We start from the raw sequence: 23,698 nt of genomic DNA on the forward strand, positions 1-23,698 counted from the left end.
AAAAACAAAAGTTTCTGAAGTTTTTTGCTCTTTTGTTTTGAACAGTTCATGCATAATAAATGTATAATTCTCTATCTGGCAGCAAAACTCTTAGATCCCAGCGACAGACAGAAAATCAGATCTACTGACGTTTGATCGATCGCTGAGATGAAAGAGACCAAACAAGTTTTCTGCATATTTAAATCTGTTTGTTTTTGTCTGTTTGTTTCTGGGGATAAAATGCATCAATGAATGGAGTAATTAATAAACCAAAACGCTCTGAAGTCTTTGATTTTCAGCATCTTAGAGTTGAGAACTTTGAGATGCTAATTTTATTTTTAACAACTTTTCTTTTTTTTCCTGCAGTTCTTTTTGTTTCTTTGGACAACAAAATCTAAATCTAAACTTCCTCAACATCCAACAGAATCCAGTCTGCATTAAAACCTGATTACTCAGATAAACGTCGATAATAAAAGTGAGTTGAAGACGAGGAGGTGAAGGTGAGAGACGGTTCTTCCTCATCCTCCTTATCAGCAGAAACAAAGATTAAAAATTAAAATCAGATGCCTAGCAAAAATATGTTTATCTCTACATATTGTTTCTCTGATGTATTTTATTTTTTAAAACTATGTATTTTATTGTTAGTTTCCTACATGCATACATTTCTTTATTTTAAAAATGTAAATGTATTGTTTATGTTCAAATATGAATATGACTTATATGAGGAAATACGGCAGAAATAACAATATACTGCTGAACAGAAAAATGGTAATATTTTCCCCAGTCAGAAATAAGAGAGAGGAATTTTAATTTGACCAATAAGACGATTTAAAAACTGAACCAAAGAGAAGTTTATCTTTTATTTATGGGTTTAATTCTGATGAGCAGATTTGATTTCAGTTCAACATCTGGAAAAGGGATTTAATTTATTTATTTTGATATTTTCTTTTAAATTATTGTTTATATGATAAAACAATTTATTAATTCTTTTCTCTTTTTTTTAAACAGATATTTTTTTTCTCCCTCAAATCACAACTTCCACAGTTTATTAATATTCATATTAAATTAGTAAAAAGGTTAGTTGGTTTTTTGTTAATATTTTGAAAAACCACACTTGTCAACTGGTTTGGAAACCTGAAAATTAAGATGAATATCAAGAAAACAAAAAATGGTTTATTGGCAAAACTCAACGTCTTTCAAATGTTCTAAATAAATGACACAAAATCATCAGAATAGTGAAATCAAACTAATATTATATAGATTTTTCCTCTCACTGACAGCTGCTGCCTCAGATTAATTCATAGTTCTGGACGGTTCAGTAACTTTGTGTTTTACAGTTCAGGATTTATCTGCACCTGCAGAGCCTCACCTCCATGTCTGCATGGACCAATCAGAGAAGAGCGAGCCTCTGATTGGAGGATGGAGCAGGAGCGGCACCAGAACCGTCCTGGGTGGAAGGAGCAGCAGCTGAAATCTGGATGTTTGACCCAAATTCTGTCATTCGGGATGAAACCAGGAAGAATTTGTGCAGCTCCACTTTCTCAGGACTAAAGTCTCCCCGGTCTCTGAAAGTTTCTCCTCTCTGAATATTTCTACACACCTGTGATGAGAACCAGCTGGTTCTGGAGGTCCACCTTCTGCCTGACGCTCCTCCTCCAGCCCGGATCGGCTCAGCATGAAGACGGGAGTTCGGTTCTGGAGCCCGGCTTCTGCCAGCCCATCTCCATCCCGCTCTGCACCGACATCGCCTACAACCGGACCATCATGCCGAACCTGCTGGGTCACACCAACCAGGAGGACGCGGGCCTGGAGGTCCACCAGTTCTACCCTCTGGTCCAGGTCCAATGTTCGGCGGAGCTGCGGTTCTTCCTGTGCACCATGTACGCGCCGGTGTGCACGGTGTTGGACCGGGCCATCCCGCCCTGCAGGTCTCTGTGCGAACAGGCCCGGAACGGCTGCGAGGAGCTCATGAACAAGTTCGGCTTCCAGTGGCCGGACCGGCTGCGCTGCCAGAACTTCCCGCTCCACGGAGCCGGAGAGATCTGCGTGGGTCAGAACAGGAGCGATTCTGAAGGTTCGGCCGAGCCGAACCCGACCGCCCGGCCTCCGTTCCTCCGGAGCGACCAGCGGTTCTCCTGCCCCCCGCAGCTCCAGGTTCCGTCCCGCCTCAGCTACCGCTTCCTGGGGGAGGAAGACTGCGGGGCTCCGTGCGAGTCCGACAGACCCGGCGGACTGATGCACTTCAGCCAGGAGGAATTAAAGTTCAGCCGGGTCTGGGTCGGGTTCTGGTCCATTTTGTGCTGCGTCAGCACGCTCTTCACCGTCCTGACGTATTTACTGGACAGGAGGAGGTTCGTCTACCCGCAGCGGCCCATCATCTTCCTGTCTGGCTGCTCCTTCATGGTGGCGCTGGCCTACAGCGCCGCCTTCCTGCTGGAGGACAAGGCGGTGTGTGTGGCCCGGTTCAGGAAGGAGGGGTACCGGCTGGTGGTCCAAGGGACGGAGAAGGACGTCTGCACCGTCCTGTTCGTCGTCCTCTACTACTTCAGCATGTCCGGTTCCGTGTGGTGGGTCGTCCTGGGCTTCAGCTGGTTCCTGTCCGCCGGGATGAAGTGGAGCCACGAGGCCATCCAGGCCCGCTCTCAGTACTTCCACCTGGCAGCCTGGCTGGTTCCGGCGCTGAAGACCGTCCTGGTGCTGGCTGTGGGCCGGGTGGAGGGCGACCTGCTCAGCGGGGTCTGCTCTGTGGGAGCCTACAGCCTGGAGGGCCTGCGGGGATTCATCCTGGCGCCGCTCTCCGTCTCCCTCCTCATCGGCGCCTCCTTCCTGCTGGCCGGCTTCGTGTCGCTGCTCCGGGTCCGGTCCATCATGAAGCACAACGGCACCGAGACGGAGAAGCTGGAGAGGCTGATGGTGCGGATCGGCGTCTTCGGCTCGGTCTACACGGCCTCCACAGCGGCCGCCATCGCCTGCCTGCTGTATGAAGAGGCGCTTCGGCCGCAGTGGGTCGCCGCCTGGCGGATGCAGACCTGCAAACACTTCGCTGTGCCGTGCCCGACCCGAAACACACCGCCGGTCTCGCCGAACTTCACGGTCTTCATGATCAAGTACCTGACGACCTTCACGGTGGGGATCGGCTCTGGATTCTGGGTCTGGTCCGGGAAGACGCTGCGGACGTGGCGCCGCTTTTCCAAGAGAGCGAACCTGAACGGAGAGGCGGCGGCGTGGAGGTGAAGCTTCTGGACCGGATCCGAACCGGATCCGAACCGGCAGGAACACGAACCCAAAGTGGATCTACCGAACCCAAACTAACTGATGGAGGTTTTATTTTCACTGTATTTTACACTGAAAAACACAAAATGTTCCTAGTGTTTAGTTTCTAGTTCAAATATTTTAATACACTTGAAAAACCAAACTAATGTAGAAGCAACTTTTCACCCAGAGTGACTTTCAAGTCAATAATTCCTAAATATTGATGAAATTTTGAATATCAAATTATTTGGGGCTGCACGGTGGAGCAGTTGGTAAAGCTGTTGCCTTGCAGCAAGAAGGTTCTGGGTTCGATTCCCGACCCGGGGTCTTTCTGCATGGAGTCTGCATGTTCTCCCTGTGGATGCTGGGATCTCTCCGGGTTCTCCGGTCCAAAAACATGACTGTCAGGTTAATTGGTCTCCCTAAATTCTCCCTAGGTGTGTGTGTGTGTGGGTGTGTGTGTGTGTGTGCATGGTTCTGTGTCCTGTATGTCTCTGTGTTGCCCGGCGACAGACTGGTGACCCGTCCAGGTGACCCCGCCTCTCGCCCAGAACCAGCAGCAGAACCTCCTGACCCCATTAGGGGTCAAGATGTTAGAAAATGGATCAAAATTTTTGATATTTTAATATTCAAAATATCAAAAATAAACTTGTAACAAATACTTTTTCATCAAGATTAAGGAATTATTGACAATTATTGATAATTTGTCTAAAACCTGATTTATTTTTCTTTAACATCCCAGTTGTTTCTACTGTTTTTTATATTTATTGATATTCGTCTCTATTATTATTACTCAACTGTTTGACACGTTTCTTTAGTTGCTATTTTTTAAGTTTCATTTTGCTTCCTTTCATGAACAATGATAATAAAAGTTATTCTGTTCCTGATTTCAAGTCTTAAAAAATGTTTGCACCAGAAACTCAACAAAAAAAAATACACTGTAAGATTTTCTTCTTTTCTTTTCTCAGATTTTTGTCAACATTTGAAACATTTTTACCTTTTAAAATGATCAGTTTATATGAAATGAAATCAGTTTTGACTGAACAGGCGGCTGAATCTTTCTGATTACCTCTAAATGTTCCAGTTTGTTTAACATCTTTTGTAAAAGCAGTTGGAGCTCAGGTTCTGTGGTTCTCAGGTTCTGTTGTTCTCAGGTTCTGTGGTTCTCAGGTTCTGTGGTTCTCAGGTTCTGTGGTTCTCAGGTTCTGTGGTTCTCAGGTTCTGTGGTTCTCAGGTTCTGTGGTTCTCAGGTTGTCTTTGTTTCATCCAAAAGTTTATTTACAGAAAGAAAATAAAAACTTAAATCTAAAGGGAACCGTTGAGTTCTGGAGCAGACAGAAGGATGATCAGTCAGTCTGTCGTCACGTTTTAAATCCCAGAGATCTTTGTTCTCCGGCTGGTTTTGGTGCTAAAGTTTTTCTGCAGAGTCGTTTTGCTCAACCAGCCGATGGGTTTTACCTCCCAGATGGAGATGAAATGTTTTCCTCCTCAGAGCAGCAGGAGGAACGTCAGGATGTCAGGATGTCCTGAAGGGTGGGAGACAAATTAGATGCTATTTTAAACTTAAACTGACTTCAGCATCACGATTCTTACATATTCCCACGTTTCTGTTCTAGTTATTAAAATAAGTACAATAAATGTCGATCATTGTATCTGACATCACAGCATGTTGGGGTCATGATGAGTGAAATGACCTTTGTTCCTTCAGGAAGCGCAGCAGCAGGAAGGCAGCTGTTCCTGTCAATAAAGCCACAGCAGCAACAGCAGCAACCCAGGAGGAACCTGGAACCAAATCACCACAAATCCTTTCAGAATAAAAGCTTTAGCTCTAAATACAAGCTTCTTCAAAGGCTGTAGCAGTCAGTATTACAGCGATTTGAAGGAAACCTCTGACCAAAGACACTCTGGCACAGAAGAACCATTTGTGGTCAAAAGTTTACATACCCTCATCATTGCCATGACAAATATGGAACTGGATTGATGCCATAACAGAAATATCTTTATCTGCATCATAAATATGAAACATTCACATTTTCTCATCTGAACATTTATTTAGATTCTTTCATATTTTTTCTTGGTATTTTTAGCATTTTCCTCCTTTGTTTGCACATTATTCAGTTTGATTAGTGACCTCAGCCAGTCTGCTGGTTATATTTACATTTTAATTGCTGTTTGTATATTATATTCATATTATATTCATATTATATTCATATTATATGATGCTGCTGTTTGATTTCCTGTTGAGTTACTGCAGATGAAAAGTTTGAATTTGGAGGATTTTCAGCATAAATCCTGTCAGATAAACTGTTCAGGTCATTTTGATTTGATTTACTCAAATTAATTTAATTCAAATTAATTTAATTCAGTTAAATTCAATTAACTGAATTCCATATATTTGAATTCAATTCAGTTCAAGTCAATTTAGTTAAATTTGCTTCATTTCAATCTGACTCCAGTTAACTTCACTTAACTGAATTTACTAAATAAATCAAATGTATTCCATTTAATTGGAAGGTTTTTGAAGTATCATCAGATATTAGTGGGGGTGTATGTAAACATCTGAGCCTGTGTGAACTATTTTGACCTTTTGGTTCAGAGAAGATTTACTGTGATTCTCATTAATTCTCTCAGTTTGTTTTATTCACTATTTTTAAGATGATTCTGTTTCCGTGGGTTGCCAGGTTGGGTTGTTGCCAGGTTGGCTTCGTACCCGGGTGTTTCTGTATGGTCAGCATCGTGCCGCTGATCGCCGCCTCCTCCGCGTTGCTGACCTCGCAGCTGTACAGGCCCTCCTGCTGCGCGGTCAAACCCCGCAGCGTGAGGCTGCCTGACGCCGCCACGGCCTTCACGTGTTTCCTCCAGGCCGCCGCCACGCGGTGGCCGCCGGCCTGGAGCGTGGTTCCTGTCCGGTTCCAGCTCAGGAGGATCCGGCTGCGGTTGAACCTCCAGACGAGCCGCGTCACGGTCAGGCTCCAGGCCGAGCAGTTGATGGTCACTTCCGCTTCCGGCACGCTGACAGAAACTAAAACCAGGACATAACGCATATTGAAAAAAATAAAATAAAATAATCTCTCATCAGGTGTTCAAAATGACACAGTAAAAATATTTCAATGTATTTTTATCTAGTTTTAGTGCAAATATCTTATTATGCTCCCGTTTTATTTCACTAATAACATGAGAAAAATGTTTTATAAGTGAAATAATCTGCCAGTGGAAATAAAACTCTTTTTCAATCAATATTAAGGAATTATTGACCTAAATTAAGCTCCTATATTTTGCTGAAAATTTACCTGCAGGTTAGTTTTGTCTGCTTTAATACTGATTAAAAAGGACTTGTTCCACTGACAGATTATTACAAGACATTTTCCCCGAGTTCTAGGTGAAACAATCTGCAAGTGGAACTAGTACTTTTAAAAATTCAATATTAAAGAATTATTCACTTAAACAAGCTGCTGTATCTTGCTGAAAATATACTAGTGAGTTATTTTTTGTTTTATTTCAGACATAAATCCTTGTTAATATTTGGTGTTTTTGCAGTCAGGTTGATCATCCTGCCCTGCCTGGTGTGAAGACGGTCAGCCTCCTGCTGCTCCTCCTGGTGCTGAAGCTGCAGCTGACGGTCAGGAAGGAAACGCCCTCCGACAGCGTCAGGGAGCTGTTGATGTCGTAACGCTGCTCTGCGGTCAGGCTCACTCTGATGGCGCTCTGGACGCTGGTGTTGGACGAAGCCTTCAAGGACCAGCTGTGCTCCGGACTGGGGTAGATCCCCTCTGAGCTGCAGCTCATCCTGTTCCCCGTCTCTTCGAGTTTTAGCTCAGTGACTGGAGCTGAGAGAGAAAAGGAAAAGTGAGGATCTGTAAACGTCGCTGATTCCTGCAGCAGTTTGTGTTTCTCCTACCGTCCACCATCAGGTTGATGAATGAGTGACTGTTAGCAGCAGAGCTGTTGGTGACGCACTCATATCGGCCCTCGTCCTGAACTTTGACCTCTCTCAGCAGCAGAGAGGCGTTTCCTCTGGAGATCTGATCCCAGAACAGAGACGCTCTGCCTCTGAAGCTCTGGTCCTGCTGGTCCTGCTGACCCGGCTGGTCCTGCTGACCCGGCTGGCTCTGATCGCTGTGAAATGAGCGGACCGGAACCGGCCGGGCCTTCAGCTGAACCCAGTGGATGTGGATCTCACCGCTGCTGTGGAAGCGACACGGCAGGACGCAGCTCTTCATGTAGACACAGGAAACATCCACGTCTGAAACAAACATGGAGACATGAAGCAAAAACTCTACAAGGTAACGGCAACAGAAAGGACTTTACAGAACAAAACAAAGCAAATAAATGATAGAAAAACAAAAAAATCACAACTTAAAACACATCAAAACATTTAAATACACAGAAAAACATTATCTACACTGCAAAAACACAAAATCCTACCAAGTATTTTGACTAGTTTCTAGTGTAAATATCTTAGTTCACTTAAAATACGACAAAACATTTAAAGCAACAAACAGGAGAAATAAAAACCTAAATGTTGATGAAAAACTATTAGTTTCACTGTAAAAGTATTTTCCCCAAGATAAATAAAAAGATTATTTATGTTGTTTTAGGTTTGTTTTATTTCAAGAGTTCAAGATATTTAATGTAGAAACTAAACAAAAAATATTTTTGAGTTTTTGAAGTTAAATATGAGCAGAACTGCAGAAGAGCAAAAACATGCTGAATTAATGCACATAAAATATTAGATACATCAGATATTATTATGTTAATAAAATGAAGAAAATTAATTACATTCAGCATAAAGCATTAGAATAATTCATTGACAAGAATAATAATGAAGAATTCTGAATAAAAATATGAAAAAGTAAACAAATGTATTTCTTTTAATACACTGTATAAAAAACATTAAATCAAACTAAAACCTTCTTGTTCCTTTGGTCAGTTTGCTAAATTATTTCTATGTTCAGAGCAAGAAGAGATTAATTTTAATGTTCTTCAAAGTTCAGACATTTTTATGATATTTGGTAAAACGGCCTTTAAACTACATAACTTGGATCGAATCTTTTTCAGTTGTGGTTGTTTAAAAATGTCCTACAGAAATAAATTTGATCTGATCTGATCCAACTGTACCAGAAAATACACTCACATGTGTGTCTTCATTTAAGGAAGTCAAACTGGGGCTTTCCCAGAATGCTAACCTCGGTTAGCTTGTAGAAATAATTTTGAACCTGAAGCAGGAGTTTAATCTCAAAGTTTCTGTGTGAAAATCTGATTTCAAGCGTAAGATCCAGTAAATTTGATCAAGTAATCTGTAAGTTCTGAAATGCTACTGCAGAGGTAAGTTCCAGAATGAAAGGTAACTTGTAATTTCTGAACAGTAACTTGTGACTTTGAGTGAAAAATATGAGCTTCACAATGAAATGAAATGTTTCGAGTTCCAAAGTTTCCAGCACTTAAGTTAAAGTGGCAAATTAATCTTTGAGCAAACAAGACGCAGGTTTCAGAAGGTCGAAAGTCTCTGAGAAATTCAAACAAAGAAAAGTTTCAGGAAGTAACCAGTGAGTTCTGAGAAATGAATCTTTAAGCACCTGAAAGGAACCTTCAGGTTCCAGGAAGGGCTGAGAAAATAACCTGCTGGTTTCAAGAATCACCTCATAAGTTTGGGAAGAATAAGACATTTTTAATCTAATCTTAAATAGAGCATCAGTTTCATTTTAATGTGTTTAATCTTTTCTTACTGGTTGCATGTCTGACTTTAGGATAATATTTCATCTGTTCTGGAGACGAACCGAGGCGGTTCTGAAACAATAACCGTCTGAAACAGAAAAATGATCATATTTACTCAAGAACTGATGATTATTTATTCTGACATGACGAATAGTGATTAATAGTGATTAATAGTGAGTAAACATACAGAATAACCTGATTGTTGTTTCATATGGAGCTACCAAGAAGTCTAAAGTTAGAACCCATTTAAAATCAAAGGTCTGTTATTATAATAAACATAATAAAATTATTTTTTTATCTCTTCATGATATAATGAGGAGATTAAATATAAATTTGCAACATGTTGGCTGTATTTCTGTAGGGACAAATAAAATTTTTATAATTTTACTTGTAGTTTAGATCAGGGTTGTCCAAAGTGTGGGTCGGGGGCCAATTCTGGCTCCTGGACTGATTTGATTCGGTCCCAACTGCAATTTAAGAAAGACACAAAGCTGTCCTGCTAACAAAATAAACCTGGCTACTTTATTTAAAAAATAAATGCATGCTTTGTTTATTGTTAAGCAGGACATTTTTAATAAAAAAATATTTAATTTTGGTGCAGAATTAATTCTAAGTTGAAGATTTTTTCTTCATGAACTGAACGTTTGGACACGACTGGGAAGATTTTATTCCCAGAGGGAAGCAGAGCTGCTGTAAGAAAATAAATATCAGGTTTTAACTAAAAATGAAGTTAATTCAGGTTCATAAATACAGTAATAAGAACTAAACATGGTCTGACAGTAATAAGTCAAATGTTTGTTTATGTTTTGAATATGTACATAAAATACTTACATAACGTCAAAATGTTTATTTTTATATATTCATTTGAGTGTGGAAGTAAAAACATTAATGCTCCCAATTCTTAACCTCTTACATAAAATTACATTTATTACATGTAAAATTCAGACATAAAACATCTAAATCTGTATTTTATAAAATCTATTTAATTTTAGTTTCAGTGGATGAACAATTATTATTTCACCAAAAAACAAAACTAGCATCAATAAAAAACAACAATATTTTACTATTATTATATATTATATCCAGCAATAATCAGATGTTCATATGATAAACAGTTTATGTTAAATTATCCACATCTTTACTGATACACAGAAGCTTTTCTAGTAATTCTGAATTTAAATATTTTAACATGATTTAATTCTTAACCCATAAAAATTCTCCTTCATATTAAACAATTCCTGAATATTTTCTGGTTATTGTTTATTTCTGGCTTTGTGAAGAATTAGAGTTTTCTGTGGCTTTACTATGAAAATTAATTTTAACTTAGATTTTACAAATAATCTGTTGGTGTTTCCTAAATATCCGACCTTATTGATTATTGATATTGCTCTTTTTGTCGATGCCTGTAGTGTAGATTTGTAATTATTGCCCCAGATTATTACACAATAACTTAGACAGGGTAAAATTAATGAACAGTAAAATAATATAAACAAACATTAAAATAAAATCTGTTGTTTCTGTTTTTTGTCACAAATTTAGATTAAGTTCAATTTATATCTCAGAAACTCATTTGGACATTTAACTAAAAAATATATTTCCAGCTAAGATCACAAGTTACTTTAATACTAATAAAGAACATGATGTTGAACTATTCTAATAATCTGTATAACATTTATCCTCCGTCAGTGAAACTTTGACTGACCTCCAGTGGAAACGGCCCACAGACCCAGAAACAGCAGAATCAGCAGAAATCCAGAGCAGCTCAACATTTTCCTGCTACATTTCATCCGACACAAAGACCTGATTGGGAGAAATGGACCAGATTCAACGGGAAGAGACAGTTTGTCTCTGGAGGACTGGTTTTTCCTGATCAATATCAAATATATGATATGTTTGCGTGTAATTTTCCCTTATGGGAAGCCATAGAGGACAAACTGGAGTTGTGTCAACAATCATCTGCTGCGTGACGCTCGTTACTCCGTCGCTCTGCAAACACACCAGAAACAACATCAACTCATAAACTCTTTATTTGGTCTGTTAAGTTACATTTTAAAACAGATTTATTTTGATTAGCTGAATCTAAAAACTAAATGCAATGATTTAATTCAATAAATCTTAACTTTTGATACATTATTGAATAAATTACTCCATAAGATGAACATTAAAAATAATTGCTCCAGTTAATTTGAAGTGAATTTACTTTGAACTTAGAAATTTTTTGCAGTTTTAATTTAATTAATTTTACTCAGTAATAAGATGTTTTTATATTTTACTTGCACTTTTACACAAAATATACTTTTACTTTGCAAATAAAACTTTGCTGAACATGAAGGTTCACTCCTGTTACCTAATTACATTTTACATGCATTTGTTAAATTAGAAATTTATTAAAATAGTGCAGAATACTTGGTATGATAGATGAGGTTTGCTTGTCTTTTTAAGATTATAATCTAATTCAAAGTAACACAATAAATATAATGTGCCATTTTAAAATAAAGGAGCTAACGTAAAAATTTGTTGTAAAATTGGAATAATAACCAGAAGTCATTTTTTTCAGTGTGCAGCTGCAGAAGTTTCCTTTTAGTGAGAAAAACAATAAACCAAATCAAAACAAAACTTCTCCTGAATTTCCAGTTTCAACATGTTGATCTGATGAACAAACGGATCTTCAGGGTAAAATCAGATATGAAACCAGTTCCTGACTTTTCTTCATCTGTTCTCTCATTTCTTTTGGTTCCAGTTCCTGTTTGGACATCATGCCTGGTTGGTAGTAAAACGAAGCCTGGGCCAAAATTCAAACCGGAAGATTCTCCAGCCTCACCTGCATCATCCAATCGGTGCGACTCGTTCCAAGCCACGTCACGGCCGATCACCGGCCAATCACCGACTGAGCTCCTGCTGATAAGAACTTCCATCCATGGCATCTTTCTCTTTCCAGCCGCGCTCAACCCGCCTCCTCTCCTTCTCCACCTCCAGCATCGACATTCCTAACCATCCTTTAACCCTAACAGGGTCACCTGGCCTGTATTGGAATAAACAGGACCAGTAAATTACCAGCCTGCTAGTTAACTAGACTTGTTTCAGTTATTATATACAGAAATAAATGCAATTATATCCACAATCTAATCTTTCAGACAAATTAAAGATATCAGCATTTATCTCATTATCTTAAACACATATTAAATTTAAGAAGCTACAATTGATGATCAAACAATTAGCATTGGCTACCAAACAAACATTTGTGTTCACTACTCACCAATTCCATATATAGTTCAGTGCATGACAACTTCATGGCTCCAAACTCACTGGATGTTCAGATCTACATGATTTTTTATATTATGAGTTTTAAAAGTGCATAATAAACAAAGAGATAAACTAATTGTTTGGAAGAACAAACCTGTGGCTCCTTTGTCTCCAGCTCTCCCCCTCACAGCTGACTGGGAAAGCTGGAGCAGGCCTGATTCAAGATGCAGTGATTGGCTGAATGCACTGTGTGACTGACTGTCACTCTAACCAATGGAGCACCAGAGGCGGGATTAAGATCAGTTTTTACCCTGGGTTACATGAGTCTCTCCAGATTGAAACTGTTGCAGTAAGAAAATCCTGCAGCGTAAAAAGATGATCTGTTTGATTGAAAGTGTAAATCCTGGAGCTGCTTCAGTGAAACTTTGTTTTCTGCTCCAAACTGAGCAGAAAACAAAATGTGGTCTTTTTTTGATAAATGAATCACTGAACTGTAGTAGAAATGTGATCCTAAGGTTTGGTTGATAGAATAATAAATGTAAATGTTTTAAAGTTAATTTGAAAAAGGAAAATGATTTAAACATTTAGATCATGTTAGTTAAATTCTGCTGTCTGTACTTCAAAATCAAACTGAAAATTTTATCTTTATTGCTGTGAATGAAACAGCAGAGATGAAGAGAAATAAACTTTATTAAAAGACACATATTATATTACTAGTACAGGATAATAAAACAAAAAAAATATTTCCAACTTTTGCATTTAAACTTCAAACAATCTTTGATGTGACAGATCTTTCCTCCAGAGTTAATTATTTCTTATAAAATAAGGAAAACATTCATCAAATCTTCAGTCATAGGACAAAATAAATCCTCATTAAAAACACATTAATGAGAAAATAATCACATTTCAGGAAAAAATATAATTGAACAAATTATATAAACTTCAATTAGATTTTACAAGGATGTTTGTGGAGGTTTTCTAGGATTCAGCTGCTCTTGTAAAGGATAAAGCAAAACTGTGGAATAAATTTTTATTTTGCATCTTTACATCGGAGCGCTGTGGAAGTTTTTATTTTCCTCTTCAAACAGACAGGAGTAAAATCAGCTAAATTAACCTTGTGGCAACAAAACGTTAATTGTGGTTTTGTGTATAAATTGAATTAGTGAATTTAATGCAACATTGTAAACCAAGTCTGAGCTGAGAATTTATTTTACTCACGATTTTCCGATATTTAAATATTTAAAAAATATAAAACATGTTAAGTTTTCCTTCTTAAACCATAGTGGTTTAAAACTGACATGATATAAAGAAAACTTTGGTGTTAGGTTGGCAGTTCATCACAGGACACACCACCACACACACACACACACACACACACACACACACACACACACACACACAACCACACACACACAGAGCAGTTATTAAACCATACTGACTTCATGCATAAAGACTCAGGACTCAAACCCAGAACCTTCCTGTTGTGAGGCAGCAGTTCTACCCACTGCTCCACTGTGCAGCTCGTTCCTTTGACAGGAAACGTCAGGATTGTTCTGTCCAAAATACTAAATCTGTATTTTTATTGTGAGCCATGTAGCTTCTCTCATTGCTCCTTATTAGATTAATCACAAAAAAAGAGACAATTAAATTGTCAAAAATAATTTTCTTATTTTTACCAAAACGTCACTTATTGAAATCCAGGACTGCAGAGTTTTCATTCAGCTGCAGCTTCATGTGAACTTTCATGATTCTGAAGTTCAACTTCTCTGTGAAATTCAAGATCAAAATATTAAAATTATTCTCTGATCAATATCAAGTTTCCAAAAATTCATCTTAATTTTATTTACTTCATGAGTTTTAGCCTGAAAACATTTTTAGGACAAGAACTGTCCATCATCTGGTCATAAATGTGTAAAATCTTTACTCACTGTGCAGCTTGAGCTCCTCCTGCTGTGGAGATGAAAAAATAAAGTTAATAATAAAATTATTGAAATACAGAAATCAATCAATTTGTTATTTTACCATTTTTCCAGTATTTCTTATAAAATATTGTTGCTGCAATGATGATCAAAATGATCAAAACAACAACAACAGCGATGATGATGATGCCGTTATGAACAACTGGATCAACTGAAATACAAAAGAAAGTTTTACTGAATTAATATTTTTTAATAAAAAGTTAATGTTTGTAGTTTTCTGTCATTCAGAACATCATGACCTTTGACCTCACCTTGGTTTATCCTCACAGAGGTCTTTGTAATAATCGTCTCGTCTTGGTTGCTGAGTTGGCAGGTGTAGACCCCCTCCTGCTGTGATGTCATATCCTGTAAGGTGAGGCTTCCTGACCTTGACACGTCCTTCACATGTTTCCTCCAGGCCTCTGAGACTCTGGGGGAGACGCTGGGCTCCGTCTGACTCAGGATGCTCTGATTGTTGAACCTCCAGACCAGGCTGGCTGCAGACCAGTTGGAGTCAGAGCAGTGGATGGTTGTTGTCCTGTAGGGGGCGCTGGTCACTGCTGGAAGGAAGCAAACAGGTTGTAGAATAAAGTTTAGAGTGAAAGGTTTTAATCCAGCTCATCGCTGCATGTTTTGATACCATGAAAGGATTCTGGTAAAGTTTTATAAAGTAATCTTCATCTAAAATTAAAGTTAACAAGAAGCTTCATGACCAAAGAAAGTAAATACTCACATAGTTGCTTCACAGTAAATTTCTTCCTGTTGCTCCTGGTTCTGATGGTGCAGCTGTAGGACAAACCTGGATCTTCATCTGGAACCGTCAGAGAGCTGCTGATGTTATAAAGCTTCTCCTCAGTCTGATGGACTGTGGTTCTGGTCTGCAGAGTCGTGTTGGATGGAGGCTCAGTGGACCAGGTGAGTTCAGGTTGAGGGTAGATCCCCTCTGAGCTGCAGGTGATCCTGTTTCCATCCTGATGGATTCTGATGTCAGAGCCTGGAGCTGCAGGAGAAATATTTGATTCAACCTCATCAGCCTTTTTCTTTGCATCTCAATGGATGAAGATACTTTCAGTAAATAATGCAGCTGCACTGCAAAAACACAAAATCTATCCAAGTATTTTTGGTTTGATTTTATTATGAAGTTTTTATTGACTTAAAAAAGCTCCTATCTTGATGGAAAGTTATTTGTCATTTTGTTTTGTTTTATTTCAGTTCTACTAAGATTAGACAAAAACACTTGGTACAATTTAGTATTTTTGCAGTGTTTAACATTTGGATCTCCATCTTAGCATCAGCATTTCATCTCAGTAAATCTGAATCTGACCAAAAGGTTCATTTATTTCAGTCATTCAGGTCAAAAAGGAAAATAACATTCAATTCATTAGAAACAGAAGCAGAATTTAATGCTAGTTAAATTCAGTTTAACCTACCATCAATGTTGAGGTTAATATTTGTCTCCTTGAATCCTTTGGTGGAGCTCCTGAAACATTTATAAATACCTTCATCCTGAGGCTTCACTCCCGTTATTAGAAGTGAGAGGTTATTTCTGGGAAACTGGTCTTTGAATAGGAAGGTTCTGTTTCTATAGAGCAGGTTCTGGTTTCCCAGCTGGTCTTGGTTTTGGTAGAAGGAGTGAACATTTCGGTTTCCTCCTGTATAAAACCAGTGGAGAACTAATTCATCTCCATTCGTTAAAGTACAGGGGAGGATGCAGCTCTGCATGTAGAGACAGGACACGTCTGTATCTGTAAGACAGTAAAGATCAACATCAGAATGAAATCATGATTTATTCAGTTTGACTGAAGTGAATCAGATCATGAATAAAAACTGCTGTTGGTGCTAAATGTGTGAGTTTATTTGCCCTCTTAAATCTCTAAAAACAAAGAAAGAATCTCAGCTAAAATAACTTCACCAAGTAAATAGAATATCTCAGCATGAACGAACGATGTTTGCATTTAAATTAAATGTAATAAACACATGTAGGGAAGGTCCAGATACGTTCTGTTTACCACTGCAGCCACATGGCGCCGTGCAGCTGAAACACCTTAATCCTTCACTGAGGATCAAACTCATCTAAAACTGGAAGCAGAACTGAAAACACTCACCTGCTGAGGAGAAAGTCGAGCAAAAAAACTTTGTGATCACAAGAATCAAAAATATTTTCACTCCAGAATGTTTCCGCTGCATTTCATGAGCTGTGTGACGGACGTGTACATTGATGGCTAGTCGCCCCCTCACTGACTATGTGCTCCGGTCAGAGAACAGCTGCGACTTTAGGTGATGTTATGGGATTTATTGATAAACATATGTGTATGTGTGTGTGTGTGTGGTCTCTGCAAGATAAACATATACAGAAAGAGTAATTAGAATATTGTACATCTAAATTCCACGTATGCATATACAAATTCTAACGTATGCAAAATATTCGATTTCAGGTAGAATCGAATACACATCCAGTTACATTAACAATATATATAATTGTAATTGCAATTCAGTAACACTTCAGTGACATTAATGTAACAAGGAAGAGAATTACTGCAAGTAACAAGTAATAACAGGATAGTATAGGTGAGAACTAGGCACTCAAGGTGTTAATACAGAGCATATAGATGCAGTACACTTAATGACCACAGGGTGGCGCATAAAGACCACGAATGGTAGAAGCAGTTCTTCCCGCCGCGAGATCTAGAAATGTTTATCCACTCGAACATACCGGCTCCATAAGCGCTCGATGCTACATTTGGAAGCTAGTTTACCGTCCGGAACATCTTCAGAACAGTAGAAATAACACTACAATTCAGAGTACTGCCAGACAACTCTCAAACTGAACTATTCTTGTAACATTAAACCAAGAAATGAGCGTTTAGCCAGGCATTTAAGAAATAGGCATTTCCTCATCAAATACGTTGGAGCTCGCGGTAACCAAGGTTACACGGTTGCCGAACTAAACTGCGTGTAAGAAACACGAGCGGATGAAATGAATTATGTACTTACATTGTCATCAACGAACACGTACACACAAAGAATTCAACATTTTAGTGAGGTGCTGGAACAGAACTGCATGTGTCTGCTAGCGAAGCACACTGAAAGTCAAGAGTCATGAATACGCGCAGGCACGTGGCACATCCCCAATAATGTCTCTGACGTCACGACGCTGGCTCCAGCAGGGAGTTTTCCACAAGCTGGTAGAGAAGAAATGTGCAGCTCTTCCTGAAATCTCTGCTCTTCCTTCAGCATGTTGAGACTTGAATGGATTCAAACCTGTTAGGATGAAGTCCAACCCAATAAAAACCGGAAGGCATTATGGCTTTACTTTGTAAAAAAAATCAAATGTTACTGTGTATTTAAAATAAGGGCCATTTTTATAGATCATTGTAATAAAACAGGAGAGATGATGAAAGAGAAACTTTATTTAAATCTACATAATAAAACAAACATTTTCAACATTTACATTAGAAACTGTAGTTTAAAACGCAGCATTGCATCCTGTGATTCAGACACTTTGGTTCTGAGCTTCAGTTCTTCTCTTAAAGTCCAGAACTGAATCATAAATGCAAATTATCTAAAGGTTTAATGAAAGCAAAAAGACAAAAAGAGTCCAGTATGGAAATTACATGAAAATCTGTATTTTGTTACAATTTTGCCCTTGCTGTACAGCATGTTATTCTTCATGCTTTATTTTTATATTTCAACACTTTATTTTTTTGTGAAGCTACCTGCTTCATTTTCTTGTTCCTTTGCTGCTTTGTCACATGAGCATCACCTTCAGGACAACAAAAGATATTTTTGTTCCTTAATCAGACAAGAAAACAAATCAGATGAGAAAATCAGATACAGATCAGATTTCACATGCAGGAAAACAAAACATATTAAATATTTATACTTAAACATTATTAGTCTGAAAACTCAGACAGTTAAACTGATCCGCTGTTTTTCCTTTAACGTCCTGGATGAACCAACAAATAGATTAAAAAAATCAAAGTTTGATCAAATCAAAAATGTTGATCAGTGAGCAGCTTCATTTACATGAGAAAAAAACAAACTCATTGCTGTAAATTACATATAAAACATGTAATTAGTGTCTATTAGAGAGTAATGAATAAAACATGATCATAAAAAGAAAAACAGAAATCAGTGAATAAAAGTTTAATAATTTCCTGTTATGTTTGCAGCAGCAGAATCTGTTAAACATGAAGCCGTTTAAGGCCAAAAATGTTCTGATTATTCTTCCTGATCCTCTGAATATGAGAACATGAATGAGCTTGAAATAATCTGAACATGATGAAACCTGCAGACTGCATCCTGCTGCTGACTCAGCTGAAACTGAACACATGAAGGAAAAACTGTGACTTTTCTGTGCCATAATAAATCTATATGAGAGTTTATAATGTGGGTTACAAAATATAAAACATTCAGTTATTTAAGTGTGTTTTTCCTTGTGTGTTGTTAAGGAAGAATAATTTATAAATTAACTTTGGAAAAAAGTTTGGCTCTCTTTTCCTCTGGATCCCAGGTCCTCCTAGTGGGTGGCGTGCGGCCACAAGGAAACAACAACACTGCGTGTTGACATCACAGAATTACAGAGTTTAATCCCATACAAAGCAACGTATGAATTAACAACAAAACTGCAGAGGAACAGAGATATGCATTCATTACCTGAGACAGGAAAAAATAGAGAAAGAAAAGACAAAGAAAAGGCAAAGACGCGTCTTTGGAGAGAGCTGATGCAAAAAAAGCAAAATAGTGGCAGCTATCTGAATTATTACTCCTGTGCACAAAGTCTTATACTGAAGGTGTGTCTTTCCTTTTTAATATATTCACTTAAGGCGTACCTCTGGTTGACCAACTGGAAGCTACCTTGGACACTCAGAGAAACTTAGAACTCCCCCTAATTTACGCCAAAGATCAAAGGCCATTTGCTCTCTGGTAAAACAAAAGAGCCAACAGCTGCGTCCTGGCCTCCTGGGTTCTATGGTCATTTTGGGTAGAGAGAAACATAAGATAAGATTTCACAGATACCTGTGGAATCCGGAGTCTCTCCCGTTATCTCTCCTTACATAGATTCTCAGGACAAACTTAAATCCAGTAATTTTGGTTCAAAGAAAGGTTATCTTTACAAACCCCAGTTTTGCTCCTCTGCACTCAGCACCTCAAAAGATTGAGTCTTGCCAAAAATAACACATAAAATCAACAGAACAAAATGAGGTATAATTCCTTTTCTAACCTATGAAACATAATATTCAATCCTAAGTATACAAGTTAACACAATCATTTTCCAAAACTCCATTTAGCATAAATCCTGAGCAATTTTCTAAAACAAAACATTTTCATTCAAACAATTTCCATTTGATTCTGATATTGTCACAGATAGTACAATTTTAAAATACATTCATCATTTACTAGATTAGTAGTTTTAAAATGAGATAATACAATCTTCGTTAAAAACATGCTATTAGTACTTAGAAAAATGTCTTAGAAATTAAATGTTAGTGGTTTCAACATTCTATGTTGTATTCAGTTTTACACCATCCCAGATGTTGGTTTCTGGAAGACTTTTGATCTTCTGTGAACAGAACAGACTTCTCTCCTACAGGCTCAAGTGATTCTGCCCTCCAGGAGATGCTAATTTTATGGCCTCCTGTCCTCTGACAACACAGCAGGAGCCTCATTGAGAGATCCCCTTTGATCTGCATTTGGTTCCTGTACTTTGAATACTTACCCATCAATAGTTTAATTTTAAATCCTTAACACAAACCTGTTCAAAATTAAGAAATTTGTTCAAAATAAGAATGTTCAATATACCTTTTACACATGCCGTAAGATTAACTGTATTAAGCACTAAAAATAATCATTTTTCCTCAACAGTGTCCTCCACACATTTAGTTGATTTAAAGGATTTTAGTGCGGAATCCACTCTGGACAACGAGCTGCATCATCATTTCAATCATATTTACATCATTTCAACTGGCTGCTGTTTTTAAAGAGATGGTCAGTAACTAGGCAGTAAACATAAAGTTTAATGGCTCAGAGCTTTTAGTGTAACGTGTGAAGAAAGAGTTCAACTAAAACCAAACCTGATAAAGACCAAATGGACTCAGTGGTGCTGATTTTCTCTGTCCTGCCTGCTGGTTTTTTACAGGTTTAACAAAATCATAAAATCACTAAAAGTTAAAGTTAAATTATCTGGAAACGAGTTCTGCTATCATTTCCTATTATCTACTGAAAGCATCATCAAAAGCCTTATGCCCTATATAACACAGTTATATTTTAAAATGTATTTTTCTTTACTGTGAATTTATTTTTTTCACTATATCTTTTAAAATACCAGAATTTATTCATATTTATTCTCAAATTAAAAGCAAATGTTGTGATCAGTTTCTCATCATTCCAGACTTTTCACCAAATATCTTTAGATCCAAGAACTATTTTTGACTTTTACTCCAGTAAATATTGTAGTTTTATTCTAATCTTTATAGATTTTTAGCAGCTCCACCATCTTTTAAACACACCGTCTTCACTTTTTACAACAACCAACCTAAAGCAGAGATGTGTATCAATAATTCTTTCAAATCAGCATCTTTTTGTCCCACAACCTGTGAGGAGATATAAATTATCTCAGCAAAGCAGAAAAATTAATGTCCCAGATTTAGACAGATTAGTACAATGTATAATGTAAAGTGCATTATGTATGTAGAAAATGTTTCTGATGTTTGAGTTCACTTCATAGCAAACTGGTATCAAAACAAAAAAACATTTGATTTCCACTTTTGGAAGTTTTTTCTTTTCTTTTTTAACCAAAGTGGTTTAATACTGATATGATTTAAAATAAATCGTGGTTTTAAAACGTCACTTATTGAAATCCAGAACTGCAGAGTTTTCATTCAGCTGCAGCTTCATTGGACCTTTCAGGAGTCTGAAGTTCAAGTCCTCTGTAAATTTAACAATAAAATATAAAGATTATTATCTGATCAATATCAGCTTTTCTTATTTTAGAGCTGACATTTGTTCATGTTAATTGAGAGGAATATATTTATTCCTCTCAATTATTTATTATATTTATTGTTTTCATACTGTTTCTTATTATTACAATTCTCCCTCCGAAAGCAGGGGCTTTTTGGGGGCTTTATCATATTCAAAAACTCACCAAACTTGGCGGACGCATACAGCTTGTCTAAAATTGATGTATTTTAAGGTCGTTGCAATAATCGCAAAAGAAACGGCTCAACGGCGCCACCTAGCAACTCTCAAAAGATCCTCTGCTATTCCCTTACTTCATCCTAGAGACATGAAATTTTGTACGCTTGTAGAGCTCACCAAGCCGCTCAGAATTTACAATTAATGTCATAGTGCAAGTATCACAGGAAGTCGGCCATTTTGCGCCCCCTAGAATATTTTAAATGATCAGCCCAGAGCCAAGCTTTAACCTAAAATTATGAAACTTGGTACACATATGTATTGTGTCAGGACGTTCAAAAAAGTCTCCGGGAGCCATGGTCTAAACCCAACAGGAAGTCGGCCATTTTGGATCAAAGCCGTCATTTTCTCTTTTTTATAGATGTCATATCTGATCGAACTCCTCCTACAGTTTTTCACATACAGACTTCACAATCACTTACCACAGTCTTGAGGGAGCAAAGGTCAAAAGTTATCAAAGTATTTCTCCTACATCAAAGCATGTGGGCGTGGCTAAGTGTCAAACTTTGACTTTTCGCTATGAAACATCAAGGCTCAATAACTTCCACATTGAAGCTGCATAAAACTTCATATGTCTCACTACAAACAAGTCCTGATCACATTGTTATGTTCAAATGATGACATCAGCTTAGCCCCGCCCACTTCCAACAGGAAGTCACCTGTATTTTCTGCTATATGTCTTACTATTACTGTATTATTTAAGTGGATTTAATCCTGTGCAAACTCACTTAAAATGATAAAATGATGAACTCCGTCAATGCTTTCTGAACTGTGTGGGCGTGGCCAAATGGCGACTACAAGTCCCTCGCCATATTCATACGATTGTCTTTAAATCACACATAGATCATCCGATTGGCAATAAACTCGATATGTAAGACCTTTGTTCACCTCTAAAGAGCCCAACAGTATTGAAATGTAATTTGACTCCACTGCGCCCCCTAGGTTAATACATCAGCTATATCTCCTCACTACATCGACCGATCTGCACCAGATTTTTTGTGAGTCGTTGGGGAGCGTTGCCGAACGCATTCATATGCATCGCCTGGTGGACGGGCGGGGAAAATGCGTGACAGCTTCTGAGGTGGCGAGCGGGCGGCCGTGCTGGAACCCCCGCGGTGGCCATTAGGGAGGAGTGGCACTGAGCTGCGAGGGCCGTACGAGGCTGCTCGCAGCTTTAATTATGTTTATAATTGTACAGATTATCATTGCATTAAAACATTTTAGGATGAGAATCTCGTCATAAATGTGTAAAATCTTTACTCACAGGTTGGCTTGAGCTCCTCCTGCTGTGGAGAGGAAAAAATGATGTTAATAATAAGATTATTGAAATACAGGAAATCAATCTTCAGGCCATTTGTTATTTTACCGTTTTTCCAGTATTTCATCCGTAAGAATATTACTGCAACAATCAAAATAATCAAAATGATCAAAACAACAACCACAGCGATGATGATGCCGTTATGAACAACTCGATCAACTGAAATGCAAAAGAAAGTTTTACAGAATTAATATTTTTTATTAAAAAGTTAATGTTTGTAGTTTTCTAACTGTCATTCAGAACATCATGACCTTTGACCTCACCTTGGTTTATCCTCACAGAGGTCTTTGTAATAATCGTCTCGTCTTGGTTGCTGAGTTGGCAGGTGTAGACCCCCTCCTGCTGTGATGTCATATCCTGTAAGGTGAGGCTTCCTGACCTTGACACGTCCTTCACATGTTTCCTCCAGGCCTCTGAGACTCTGGGGGAGACGCTGGGCTCCGTCTGACTCAGGATGCTCTGATTGTTGAACCTCCAGACCAGGCTGGCTGCAGACCAGTTGGAGTCAGAGCAGTGGATGGTTGTTGTCCTGTAGGGGGCGCTGGTCACTGCTGGAAGGAAGCAAACAGGTTGTAGAAGAAAGTTTAGAGTGAAAGGTTTTAATCCAGCTCATCGCTGCATGTTTTGATACCATGAAAGGATTCTGGTAAAGTTTTATAAAGTAATCTTCATCTAAAATTAAAGTTAACAAGAAGCTTCATGACCAAAGAAAGTAAATACTCACATAGTTGCTTCACAGTAAATTTCTTCCTGTTGCTCCTGGTTCTGATGGTGCAGCTGTAGGACAAACCTGGATCTTCATCTGGAACCGTTAGAGAGCTGCTGATGTCATAAAGCTTCTCCTCAGTCTGATGGACTGTGGTTCTGTTCTGCAGAGTCGTGTTGGATGGAGGCTCAGTGGACCAGGTGAGTTCAGGTTGAGGGTAGATCCCCTCTGATCTGCAGGTGATCCTGTTTCCATCCTGATGGATTCTGATGTCAGAGCCTGGAGCTGCAGGAGAAACATTTGATTCAACCTCATCAGCTTTTTTCTTTGCAT

The 23,698-nt window shown here is 38.2% G+C and overlaps 2 protein-coding genes and 1 long non-coding RNA gene across 3 annotated transcripts; 1 reads left to right on the plus strand and 2 right to left on the minus strand.

The window, feature by feature from the left end:
* Nucleotides 1-1,250: 1,250 nt before the first annotated feature.
* On the plus strand, nt 1,251-6,836 carry LOC102226874 (frizzled-7-A-like). The gene is made up of 2 exons (XM_005815672.3): nt 1,251-3,300; nt 6,769-6,836. The coding sequence occupies exon 1, from the start codon at nt 1,585-1,587 to the stop codon at nt 3,211-3,213; it is 1,629 nt and encodes a 542-aa protein (XP_005815729.2). The 5' UTR covers nt 1,251-1,584; the 3' UTR covers nt 3,214-3,300; nt 6,769-6,836.
* Nucleotides 6,837-12,861: 6,025 nt separating this feature from the next.
* On the minus strand, nt 12,862-14,249 carry LOC111606277. The gene is made up of 3 exons (XR_002752009.1): nt 14,212-14,249; nt 14,118-14,139; nt 12,862-13,955 (listed from the first exon to the last, which is right to left on the minus strand). It is a non-coding gene; the product is annotated as an uncharacterized LOC111606277 (long non-coding RNA).
* Nucleotides 14,250-14,251: 2 nt separating this feature from the next.
* On the minus strand, nt 14,252-17,261 carry LOC111606298 (CD276 antigen-like; the record flags this gene model as incomplete). Its single annotated transcript, XM_023326820.1, has 6 exons — nt 17,142-17,261; nt 16,253-16,480; nt 15,578-15,892; nt 14,881-15,147; nt 14,420-14,707; nt 14,252-14,319 (listed from the first exon to the last, which is right to left on the minus strand). Coding segments are annotated over exons 2-6 (1,020 nt in total), but the record flags the coding sequence as incomplete, so codon positions are not given.
* Nucleotides 17,262-23,698: the final 6,437 nt, after the last annotated feature.

Source organism: Xiphophorus maculatus, chromosome 21, assembly GCF_002775205.1.
Source record: "Xiphophorus maculatus strain JP 163 A chromosome 21, X_maculatus-5.0-male, whole genome shotgun sequence".
NCBI lineage: Eukaryota > Metazoa > Chordata > Actinopteri > Cyprinodontiformes > Poeciliidae > Xiphophorus > Xiphophorus maculatus.